The sequence below is a fragment of the Coregonus lavaretus genome (genome assembly GCF_964263955.1).
Source record: "Coregonus lavaretus genome assembly, chromosome: 2".
Lineage (NCBI taxonomy): Eukaryota > Metazoa > Chordata > Actinopteri > Salmoniformes > Salmonidae > Coregonus > Coregonus lavaretus.
In genome coordinates, this window is record NC_139989.1 from 38,415,936 (window position 1) to 38,429,220 (window position 13,285).

The 13,285-nt window shown below is 45.6% G+C and overlaps 1 protein-coding gene across 2 annotated transcripts in view; it reads right to left on the reverse strand.

Annotated features, from left to right (window-relative positions):
- LOC311102361 (LIM and SH3 domain protein 1-like) overlaps positions 1 to 12,044 on the reverse strand; it is a 44,377-nt gene extending 32,333 nt beyond the window's left edge. The window contains exons 1-2 of one of the 2 annotated variants that reach the window (XM_084143677.1): positions 11,782 to 12,029; positions 665 to 759 (exon numbers count right to left, since the gene is read on the reverse strand). In XM_084143677.1, coding sequence (XP_083999803.1) covers positions 665 to 759; positions 11,782 to 11,850 — 164 coding nt within the window. In that variant the 5' untranslated portion in view covers positions 11,851 to 12,029. Of the gene's footprint in view, positions 1 to 664; positions 760 to 11,781 lie in introns of both variants that reach the window. The other variant, XM_084143678.1, reaches the window with a different exon arrangement.
- Positions 12,045 to 13,285: the final 1,241 nt, after the last annotated feature.

The window sequence follows — 13,285 nt, forward strand, 5'->3', positions numbered from 1 at the left end:
GATCGAACCCACTACCTTGGCGTTACAAGCGCCGTGCTCTACCAGCTGAGCTACAGAGGATGTCCTAACCGACTTGCCAAAACTATAGTTTTAACAAGAAATTTGTGGAGTGGTTGAAACACGAGTTTTAATGACTCCAACCAAAATGTATGTAAACTTCCGACTTCAACTGTAACCGTGTGTACATGAGGGAAGTGGGAAAGTGAACGCAGAAGCTCGTCAGAACACAAAGCCACGCCGCCTTTTCCCCAAACACACAGTGGGATGAGCTTGGGCTTGAGTGGAAGTGTGTGAAGCGTGAGTGGGCTGGTGTGTGTGTGTGTGTCACCACTGAGGAATTTATGGAATTTCCCTTGTTGACCCCCTGAGAAGGAGGGGGTGTGTTGGCATGCTCTTTCCCACACCACACACAGCTCTTGTCTTTGGTGAGCCAGAGACACGGAAATGGAGGAGAGGAAGGGACTGAGGAGCCACTACACTGCTCTGAAGTACACTCAGCTGGGTCTGGAACACTCCACCTTGGGTCAGTCTCTGGACCCGTCTTCTGCAATAGGCTAATCAGCCACTTCTGTCAGGGTAATGTGTTTGGTATGTGGGATGAACTCCTGAGCCTGTTGTGAATGCCTATTACATACACTCATACACACGTTTGGGGACTACTTACGCATTGCAGTATGGTCTCTTTTCAAAGCCTTTGTAATTCTTCATGTTTAGAGTCATTTTGCAGATCTCACAGCTGAAGCATCCTTTGTGCCAGTACTGTGTGAGAGAGAGAGAGAGAGAGAGAGCGAGAGAGAGATTAGACATTTGTTTCACTGTTCTCAATGCTCGCATGGAGGACCTAAACCACACAGCATAGTCACACTAGGAAGTGACAGATATTTGGATAAATAAGACCATCATCATCATCTTTTTAGCTGGAGGAAAGAGGGGGAATGGAGAAAGAGAGGTTTGTTTGTCCAGGCGCATAGGGGTTAAGGGTCACCAGACAACTTCCTCTTTCTCTGGACATCTCTAAACAGTGGTTATATAGAAGCCATGTCAGGGGATGGGCGGCTGTGTGAGAGAGAGGAGAGAGATCAATGCATGAAGCCCAGTGGCTGACTAGACACCATTTAGAACACAGAGCCACATCCACTTTTAGAGAGAACTGCAAACGTTCACCATGACACCCCACCCACCCATCTTCTGTAAAAGTAAACTCCCTCATAGAACAGAGCAGCATTGAGGATCCCTGAACAGTTTAACATGTTTTAGAGAGGAAACCTGCTGCTTTGAGCATCCTGTAGGAAAGTCCTTCTGTCATGGTGGATGGAGAGGTAGTTGTGTTTGTTTGGCAAGTCATTCCTACTGTCCCAGGCATCCAGCACACCTTCTTGGAATTCCATTAACACCACTGATAATGGTCAGCCACTCTCTAAAGAGGTTGCACAATGATGCGAACAGCTAAGGATAAACATGGTGTTTAAGAGCTAAATGTTCTGAAAGGTTGTTAACCTAGTTGGCTGCATAATCAGTGCTTCAAAGTCACGCCCCCTTGATATTCCAGGCCTGTGTGGACATCTAACGTTACTCTGAACAACACACACACCTAGTGACTGAAGCAGTTTCCCTGCCCTGACCCTATTCACCCAGACATACACAACACTGACAACAGTACACATTGACCTCTCCTGATGGGATGACTGACTGCTGGAAAAGACTCCAGTTCAGTTTGATTTGACCCTCTCTTTCTCTTCCTTTCTGTCCGTCTGTTCATCTCTGCAAGCCTGGGTCTGCTTCTCTCCCTCTATCCATATTCACAACAGCCCTATCCTTCTCAGTCTCCCCCCCCCCCCCCCTCTCTCGACAGCAGGCTGATCTGTGGCCTGAGGGTTCCGAGGGGGACCGAGGGAGGGAGCCTGGAGGGAAAGAGGAAGGAACATGAAAGGAGGGAGAGAGCGAGGGGAGGGAGGGAGTGGTGGATGAGCGCAACGCCAGGGAGTGAGGCAATGATCTGGCCGTTCCTGCTGTCAAGGGAAGGCAAGAGAGAGAGAGGGAGGGAGAAACAGTCCTTATTAACGTGGCTCTGGGGTATTCTCTATTCGGCCATTCCTTTCTCTCTCCCTCTCTTTCTATCACTAAACATTCTCCACTACTCGCCTACACACACAAAGCACATAAATAAGACAGCCTACTGAAGTAGATAAACAGCAAACATACAACCATCCAAAGACACACAGTGATACAGGCTGGGGGTATCTATCATGTCCCTGTGTGTTCTACAGTGATACAGGCTGGGGTATCTATCATGTCCCTGTGTGTTCTACAGTGATACAGGCTGGGGGTATCCATCATGTCCCTGTGTGTTCTACAGTGATACAGGCTGGGGGTATCCATCATGTCCCTGTGTGTTCTACAGTGATACAGGCTGGGGTATCCATCATGTCCCTGTGTGTTCTACAGTGATACAGGCTGGGGTATCCATCATGTCCCTGTGTGTTCTACAGTGATACAGGCTGGGGGTATCTATCATGTCCCTGTGTGTTCTACAGTGATACAGGCTGGGGTATCCATCATGTCCCTGTGTGTTCTACAGTGATACAGGCTGGGGTATCCATCATGTCCCTGTGTGTTCTACAGTGATACAGGCTGGGGTATCCATCATGTCCCTGTGTGTTCTACAGTGATACAGGCTGGGGGTATCTATCATGTCCCTGTGTGTTCTACAGTGATACAGGCTGGGGTATCTATCATGTCCCTGTGTGTTCTACAGTGATACAGGCTGGGGTATCCATCATGTCCCTGTGTGTTCTACAGTGATACAGGCTGGGGGTATCCATCATGTCCCTGTGTGTTCTACAGTGATACAGGCTGGGGGTATCCATCATGTCCCTGTGTGTTCTACAGTGATACAGGCTGGGGGTATCCATCATGTCCCTGTGTGTTCTACAGTGATACAGGCTGGGGTATCCATCATGTCCCTGTGTGTTCTACAGTGATACAGGCTGGGGTATCCATCATGTCCCTGTGTGTTCTACAGTGATACAGGCTGGGAGATAATAAAGCATGCAGCACACTCCTACTAATTATTATTATTATAATAATACTGATACAGCACGATATAAATCATCTCTTCTCTCCTCACTGTCCGGAGAGGGTCAGGCTAGCCACCATGACCGCCGCAGATACACATTAAAACACTATGGAATAGATGAGACAACTACAGTGACTAGGGGAGGATTGTAGAACAGGTAGTGTTTATGTTATGTAGAGGTTTCCAGAACATATAGCAGGGATTCCTGGAGGCAGTTTATCCACTACAGGACAAAAGCATTTTACTTAAATCCATGACCCCATTCGCTCTGACACCTTTTCAGAATTCTAGTCTGGTCTGGTGTGTTCTCACACTGGCCTTTACCGACGGACCACCCAGGGCTGTGTGTGTGTGTGTGTGTGTGTGTGTGTGTGTGTGTGTGTATGTATGTGTGAAGTTGCTGACCAGCAGAGCCGGGCTTAGGCAGACAAAGGAGTGGGCTCATTCTGGACCCAGGCCCTGGTCAATGGATCTCTGATCCAGAGCCAGCCAGCAACACTGGGCCAAACCTACACCCCAACCACACTACACAGGCCCAGTCAGAGAGACAGGACCCACTGATGGATGCATCGTCTTTGCCTCTCCCTCTCTGCGGCTCTGGCATGTCAAATCCCTGACAGTTCAAACGCCACCACTGTGTGGGCAGTTTCCATTGCTACTAAATCTAGGCCTCAGCTTTTTCCAGATGCGGTGGCCATTTTAAAAAGGCGTCTGTCCACCTGTCTAACTATTCATCCCAATCTGATGTCTTAACTCCGATGTTTCTCTCTGTTGCCGTACTCTCTACATACCCTCTGGGCATCTCCCCTAATCTGTAATCCTAATCTGTGTTATGCAGAAGCGATGGATAAACAAACAGAACAAAGGGAGAGCCAATAGAGGAGTGTGTGACCGTGGGTGCTAATGCCGCAAGCGGATGGGGTAAAGGTGAGCTGATCGGCAGCAGTGGACTTTGATCCTGTGTTTTTAGGGGTAAACTCAATATTGACCTTGGGTGAATTCCAGTTCCATAGAGAACAGGCTTAGACTGCAGCCGTGTCAAAAAATTATAACCGGCCTTCACCCAACCTGCTAACCCACATTCCACCAGGTCAGGACGACCCCCTCCCCCAGATCCCATGACCGTCTCTGGGGCCAACACACTACTGAGAGAGAGAAGGAGATATTCATTTAGAAGGAGAGAATGAGACTGTCAGTGATCAGACTCCAGAAAAACCCGGCTGGGGCCTGAGTGGGTGCAGAGGCTGAGAGGCTGGAGCAGGCAGTCAATAAGAGAACCAGGACACTGCAGAAACGGAGGCTGAGAGAAAAAAAAAACCTGTAAAAAGCGGGACTGTCTCCCTGCATCAGCGCAGCTCCGGGGCATGTGTGTCAGCAGGGGTCCAGGACAACATTTTGTGAACGTGCTCGGTCAGCCTAATGATCACTCAGACTGTGGCCGAGACCCCGGCCTGTATGGACAGAACCCAGGATATAGGAGGCACTCCAGACACGTTGTCTGTCTGTCTGCACACCCGATAGGGTCACTACTAGACTCACAAGGTTTTCAGTCACACACGGTGTGTGTTGCCCGAGTGAGCCCACATCTGGCTGCCACTAACTCAGGGTTCCCCAAACTCGGTCCTCGGGACCCCAAGGGATGCACGTTTTGGTTTTTGCCCTAGCACTACACAGCTGACTCAAATAATCAACCAAAACGTGCACCCCTTGGGGTCCCGAGGACCGAGTTTGGGAAACGCTGCACTAACTCATTAAAGCCCACTGTTAATTATTGACCTACCTGATGCATTTGTTTTTACCACACTCAACCTCTTATGTTGGCCAGTGGGAGAAGCACAGCGCTTGCTAAAGTATGCACTTAACACTCATCCACAGACCACCTGTGGTGTGTGTGTGTGTGTGTGTGTGTGTGTGTGTGTGTGTATCTGCTTACACAGACAGAGACGCCGCCTGCCCAGCACCAAACCATTCTGAAATACCTGACCGTGGAGAGCTGAGACAGACTCAGAACATTTTGGTAGAATGTTGACTCACTTGTTTCTGGACAGGAAACACACACCCAGTTTGAACTGTTAATTTACAGTTAGTCTGAACAGTCCCTTTTCCACGATCTTATCCTAAATCCTCCATCTCAAACACAGAACAGGAGAATCAAATATCTCTGTATTCCTATTAATAGACCCATAGTATTGAGAGCAATGGGTGTCCCAGTTCCAGAAACACATACAGAGCACAGAACTAACCACCATACCCAGTCACCTGAGCAGGGAAGCAGCACATTGAGTCACTACCTCAGGTGACTGACTCCACCATGGACTCTGCCTCTGATCTGAGTCACAAATGGAGGCGACTGGCTGGAAAAACCGCTCAGCCCACGGACAACATGAATCAGCTGTTAAATACACTGCTCAAAAAAATAAAGGGAACACTTAAACAACACAATGTAACTCCAAGTCAATCACACTTCTGTGAAATCAAACTGTCCACTTAGGAAGCAACACTGAATGACAATACATTTCACATGCTGTTGTGCAAATGGAATAGACAACAGGTGGAAATTATAGGCAATTAGCAAGACACCCCCAATAAAGGACTGGTTTTGCAGGTGGTGACCACAGACCACTTCTCAGTTCCTATGCTTCCTGGCTGATGTTTTGGTCACTTTTGAATGCTGGCGGTGCTTTCACTCTAGTGGTAGCATGAGACGGAGTCTACAACCCACACAAGTGGCTCAGATAGTGCAGCTCATCCAGGATGGCACATCAATGCGAGCTGTGGCAAGAAGGTTTGCTGTGTCTGTCAGCGTAGTGTCCAGAGCATGGAGGCGCTACCAGGAGACAGGCCAGTACATCAGGAGACGTGGAGGAGGCCGTAGGAGGGCAACAACCCAGCAGCAGGACTGCTACCTCCGCCTTTGTGCAAGGAGGAGCACTGCCAGAGCCCTGCAAAATGACCTCCAGCAGGCCACAAATGTGCATGTGTCTACTCAAACGGTCAGAAACAGACTCCATGAGGGTGGTATGAGGGCCCGACGTCCACAGGTGGGGGTTGTGCTTACAGCCCAACACCGTGCAGGACGTTTGGCATTTGCCAGAGAACACCAAGATTGGCAAATTCGCCACTGGCGCCCTGTGCTCTTCACAGATGAAAGCAGGTTCACACTGAGCACATGTGACAGACGTGACAGAGTCTGGAGACGCTGTGGAGAACGTTCTGCTACCTGCAACATCCTCCAGCATGACCGGTTTGGCGGTGGGTCAGTCATGGTGTGGGGTGTCATTTCTTTGGGGGGGCCGCACAGCCCTCCATGTGCTCGCCAGAGGTAGCCTGACTGCCATTAGGTACCGAGATGAGATCCTCAGACCCCTTGTGAGACCATATGCTGGTGCGGTTGGCCCTGGGTTCCTCCTAATGCAAGACAATGCTAGACCTCATGTGGCTGGAGTGTGTCAGCAGTTCCTGCAAGAGGAAGGCATTGATGCTATGGACTGGCCCGCCCGTTCCCCAGACCTGAATCCAATTGAGCACATCATGTCTCGCTCCATCCACCAACGCCACGTTGCACCACAGACTGTCCAGGAGTTGGTAGATGCTTTAGTCCAGGTCTGGGAGGAGATCCCTCAGGAAACCATCCGCCACCTCATCAGGAGCATGCCCAGGCGTTGTAGGGAGGTCATACAGGCACGTGGAGGCCACACACACACTACTGAGCCTCATTTTGACTTGTTTTAAGGACATTACATCAAAGTTGGATCAGCCTGTAGTGTGGTTTTCCACTTTAATTTTGAGGGTGACTCCAAATCCAGACCTCCATGGGTTGATAAATTTGATTTCCATTGATAATTTGTGTGTGATTTTGTTGTCAGCACATTCAACTATGTAAAGAAAAAAGTATTTAATAAGATTATTTCATTCATTCAGATCTAGGATGTGTTATTTTAGTGTTCCCTTTATTTTTTTGAGCAGTGTATATCCATTTACATTTTGCCAAACCTTTTAAATAGGCCTAACCTAATTTCAGTGGAAAAACATTTCTAGTCACTACCAGTGAATTGCATGACTTGCTTGTATGATCAGACCGTATCAGAAAGGCCTATTTGAATAAGACCAACTGACAGATCATCAGTGTTAGTCAATGATACTGTGTATTTGATGTGTATTTGAATGAGCCTGTTATAAACAGTGTTTGTAGAAAGGTCCAGTCAGTGCTGACATGCGGTAGGCAGACTAGAGTGCAGAGCGTTGGCACTGTTGATCCTGATGAGATAGCCAGGAGGGGGCTATTTGGGGAGAGAGGGGTTTTGCATATGTTTTATGCAGAGCAACATAGCATGATGAGGCTTGTGCCTGTAGGGGAGTGACTGCATCAGCCAAGATGATGAGCGGGGGAGTGGACATGATTGACCTCTCAGCTTTCCTTAAATGATGTTGGTGGTATCACTGTTGGTTCTTTGACCTAACTAATACTGTGTGCACTGTGTACCATGTAGGGTTGTTTCTGGATCAAAACGGGTTTATGGTGGTGGGTGTGGTAGATCGTTGCCACAGCTGATTTTTTTTGAACATTTTAGAGGTCCCCATCTTGGTGGCGTAGAACTTATTTTAGCATTGTAAGCCAATTTCCTGCAATTCTACACATTTCCCCATGGAGCTGAGAGAAAATGTTGCTGTTTTAAAGCCAATTCTCTGCAATGCTATGCATTTTGCCATTGCGGTGTACTTCTGCTAAAACATAACATCTACATTTTCAATTCTCCCTGACTGTCTAGCTTTAATTTTGATGATTGTTAGTTCTCAAAGATTCAATTATTTTAAAATATATAGATCCATAATCTTTTCTAGATACATTATATAGTTTTGTTTAGTCATTTCAGTTTACACTGAAAGCGTTTTTCTGTCCCAATTTAATTAAATGTTTTACACAGTTTGGACTTAGGTGACCTGAAAAAATGCTTAGGTGGCCCGCCCAAGGATTTCAACGGCAGAACAATCCCTGTCATGGATTAATACTATACATTGGCCATTATGGATAAGGTACTCCTCTCTGTTCCTGAAAGGTGATATCATCAGTGTTTGCTAGATAGAACACAGCGCATCAGAGAGCTGTACTGGAGCCACAATAAATCTTTAATCTTATCCTCCAGGGCTCTATTTGATAATATCTGGAATGTGATTACACCTAACCATAACGAATTTTAGAAAGTGGTAATAAAATGTTACATTATTTAAATTATTTCACTGATGAGGTGAGCCTTGCTTCGCCTGTTTATGCATTCCGTTTATATGGCTACATTTTGTCCAGTCTTGTTATTTTTAATCCTCTACCCTGCATTTCCTCAGAGCAAAATAAGCTATGGCTTGTATCTAGAAAGTCTGTAAAACTGAAAGTCGTAAATAAAAATCAAATTAGCTTTTCGACGCGTTCCGATGTTACCTTGCATGTTAATAGTTTTTGGAGCTGATATTTGAGCCGGAACAGGAGACAAGAGACTTTTTGTTTTGTTCTTCTTTAGGGCCTTCTGTGCTCGCTCCCCCACCCGAAGCCTGCCCTTCTTCCAGAGTTGAGGAAGATCACGGGTCCTCACTCCCATACTAATATGAGGGAGATCCAAGACGAGCTGCCCAGCAGGGGTTTATCTCTCCCCTACTCTCCACCTCTACCTGTGGGAGGGTTCTGCTTTTCAAAGAGGAGAGGAACTTATGTGAGCTTCTTCCCGCTGGGCAGAAACTGATAAGGCCTTCACCCTACTTGCTGGAACCATGCCTGAGCTGCTCTCACACAGGTACACGAGTTTGACGCCACAGAGCAGACGTATAGTGGTATGTATGTAACAATTAAATATTGATAAAGCGTGCAGAATAATGCAAGAGTCCTTGCAGAACGGGTTGCCCATAGGGCAAATGAAAAAATATAGGTACGAGTCACAGACACACGCAAAGGCACAGGGTAGACAGCACATACCTGTATACAGAATCTCCCACATGGGAAATCACTCCATCAATATAACAGACTCACAGAATAATGCAGAAACACACAGACATACACATTATCATCTGTCTTGTACTTGCACACAGTCAAACAAATTCAGTCTTTCAAATTGGCCTACATGCCCATGTTTCCAGGCTTGGTTAAACCAGGTTTGCATAGTGTTATGAATAACCTACTATAAGGCCCCAGGTCCTCAATAGCACTCATCTGTTCGATAGCTAGGAGGACTTACTAACAGGCAACGTCCACATATTGAAGCAAGCCAGATAAGTATGCCTACTCTCTTAAGTCTCACATAACATTCACTTCCCGTCTTTACACGTCATCCTCGGGTGCCCCCTCCTCTTGCAGACCCCAGCCCTGTCCCACTATAATGAAATGCAGGGCGGCAGACAAACAAGCGTCTGTGGCCCGGCTTCTCCACAGCACAGACCCATACATTACACCAGAAGACAGCTCGTCAGGTAAGCAAGTATTCAGCGGTCGCCGTGGGAACCGCACGCTGCAGCCTTGACTACCCTTGCGGCCTTTACCTGAACCAGAATGGAAAAACTGCTGCCCGTCACGGCCGGCCTCGTCTGGTTTAAACAAACAAGAAGGGCAGACTGTGCCCAGGAGGGGGATAGGGGAGGTTGTTTTCGTGTGTCTGAGGAGGAGAGTGCTGATGCGGAATAGCAGCTAAGACAGACAGACGCTCCCTGAGCTCAGAGTAGCAGGCCCTGCTCCTGTGTGTAGCTCAGAGGCGGAGACAGGCAGCACAGCAGGCCTCTGACAGAGCACATTTTTATGGGAGTGTCTGCCGGAATGTGCGCTGCTGCGGGCACTGTGGTCACGATTTTCCAGAGAACACGGTCGCGGTTCTGCTTATGTTCAGTTCACCTGAATGCTAGCCAGAACACCCAGAAACAGTTTACATGAATATGTAAGGAATCGTTTTATTTTGGGGTCTACATTTCATTCCAAGGCAAGGGTTGTCAATTTAATCTACATCCTGTTGGACAACCATAACAAGGGCCTTGTTCTCGCACAACAAGGAGTATGAGGAGTTCAAACCCATGGGCGCGCAGTGCACATACAAGTATCGGCATCTCTGATGTCTGGTAATGTTCTCCATCGTCTCTCACCAGACGCTCCATCTATCGACCCAAATAGATAACACCCACTTACAGCGATCGACTCCACAAGGCCTTCCAATGCCCATTAGACAAATTATAAACTCGCCCCCGGCATCACTAGGCTAGAGAGGGTAGGAAATGCCTATGCATGTTCTCTCACCACAAAAGGTGACCACGCCCACAACCTCCACTAGAGTAATGCAATGTGCACTCTGCTCAGTGCACTCTGGCAGCAAAAGTAACAGACCATCAAATGACAAGAAGAGGGACCACATGAGAATATGTGATTATTTTAGCCTTGGCCTATCCTGTGTGCAAAAAGAAGTGGGGACAGGGATTGGGTGGTTCAGCTTGATTGACAAGAGTGTACATGTGCCATAAAGCTAGTGTAATTTCCGTTGGCAGCATAAATAACATGAGACAACGACTGAACAACATGCTGCAGAACATGTGTTACTGCAATACTGAGTCACAAGAGACTAAACAGACAATACCACGATAGTACAGTCACTGTTTTCTATTACACTTGCTAGCATATGCGTGCACACACACAAAGCCCTCACAAATGGATGTTGTGATAGACATTGAGTGGACTTTTAAAAGCCTTGACAATTTGACTGAACATGTGAAGCATGGCTCTGTTCCCTTGGAGTTTTAAATCTTCCACACCCTGATAGATTACACTTCCTTATCCGGAGTAGCTTGTGTGAGCTGCTAGCAAACACTGGATTTTGACACTATTGCAACTGAACAACTCCAAATTATTGTTCCAACCAGAAAACAGCATCCCGAAAAAACAAGATGCTTAGCTTGACTTGAGTCAAATTGGCACTGATACAAATTACAAAAGGTAGTTTGGGCTTTGAAATTGGCGATGGTAACGTATCACTTGATTATTTCTGGATTTAGGGAGAACTGAAACTAACTAGTTAAACTTTGAAATCACTAACATACTCATTAATCTCGCTAGCTAGGTTCGTTAACGGAAATTAACAATTTGGGCTAACCTAGTAAAGTAGATTGTACAATGCAATGGAGTAAAAGTTCATCTTTATTGACCAGCAAACTAGTTAATCATAATTGATAGTTGTATGCCATAAATCACAATCTGATACTGACTGGTCTGATGTTTGGCTGATGGCAATGCTAACCACATTCCTGTCTTTGATAACGTTAACGTAGCTAGCCAGACGTTAACGCAGCGAGCTAAAACGGGCTTGTTTGTGGTGAAAACAGGAAACGATTCGTTCAAGCATTCAAATCTGTGAAAATCCAATGTGGCAAATGTGAAATTAAAATAAGATAATTTAAACGTCTAGTTAGTTAGTTAACATAGCTAGCTGGTAAACCTAATTAGTTAGCTAGCTAAACGGTTAACAAACTAATCAAAAAGCAAGTTAGCTAACGTTACTAGTCTTTCGCATCCACACAGACAGGTAACGTGCTATCTAGCTAATGTTAGTTAGCCTACCTGACCGGGCATCACAAATCATTAACAAACACGCTAAAGAAAATTGTATTGAAAATTGAATGTATAATACACAAACAGAAGCAGATGACTGCGAATTAAAATGCTTGGTTGCAAATATTTTTTCCCTTACCTTGTCCAGACAATTCACTTTTTCCGTGGGGTACACGATTGTGCCACATCTGCCACACGACGGATTCATGTTTGAGGAATGCTGGATAAATTAGACGATAAAAAAAAATATCTGTCGAGTAAAAGTGTTCTTCCCAAACAATACGGGTCGAGTTTGATGGCTGGATTGATCAAATCCCGGAGATTGTTGTCGTTATAATCGCACAGCTGGCTGTCAGTACACGAACCAGACACGTAAAGCGCGGGCACGGCGCTTCTCTTTCCAATGCCGCGCTCCCGATGAGAAAGGAAAGAGGGCGGTCCCACGGGGAGACGCTTCATTTCAGAGGCGACGTTGATAATTGGAAAGATCTATGGAGATCCATCAGCGTATACTATATTTGATATTTGTATTATTTTAAATTATACTGAAATCCAACGCAAATAGCAATACTCAATGCTTTTTAGTTGGTTGATTCCATGGAATGCGGAACTAGATTTATCACACCAGTCACTTGTCGTCACTAGTTACCACATCCACAAAGTCATAAACCCCGCCTATTTCTACAATGTATCTTCCTAAATGTTGATTTTAAACCTAACCCCAACCTTAACCCTAAACGTAACCCCACTGCTAACCTTATGTCTAACCCTAATCTTGAATTAAGACCAAAAAGCTAATTTGTGTTTTCATTAACTTTTTCGATATAGCCAATTTTTACTTTGTGGCTGTGCTATCTAGTGGAAACCACCATCACGGTGGACAAGCGCACGACAAAATCGTCAACATGACATATGGAAAAAGTATCTAGAATACACTCCAACGCTTTTTATTCCACATGATGATCATGACATCTGCCACAATCTGTATGTAGGCTACTGTGTAGGACTACATGGACGAAAGTTGCAAATACATTTGGTTTGGGTGACATCTGCTGTCGCAAATCAGAATTGGTTTCACTGGTCAGGATGCACAAATTATACACTTTGAGTTTCTCCTTTTCTGATTGACATTACAATTAAACATTATTCATTAAAATGCCTTTATTCTGTCAAAGTACTATATTTCAAAACATTATCCTCAATCTGACTTTAATTACATTTGGAAGGTCAAGGTCATGTATGAAGAGCACTCTGCTGTTTTGAAGTCATTGAATTGCCTCTGGTCAATTTATGAAATACATTCTTGGCATATATAAAAAGCTATACAGGTACAAAACATTCAAACATGAACTGTACAATAAAAAAGAAGTTGCAGAGATGATCATTGAAAAACATCCACTACTGCTCTTCGTTCTTGTCATGGAAGTGCAGGGATACAGAGTCCTTTATAGTGTTTTTTCCATGGATGTTGACAGTCATAATGTATCACAGTTTATTCCAGTTACATGTCCCATGGAGGTGTGTGGTAAATGGTGAGATAGCAATCCGTACCTGCTGAGAAACTTGGAACTCATCCACACCCATAATGAACAAAGACATTAATAATAATAATAATATATAATAATGATAATAATAATAATATG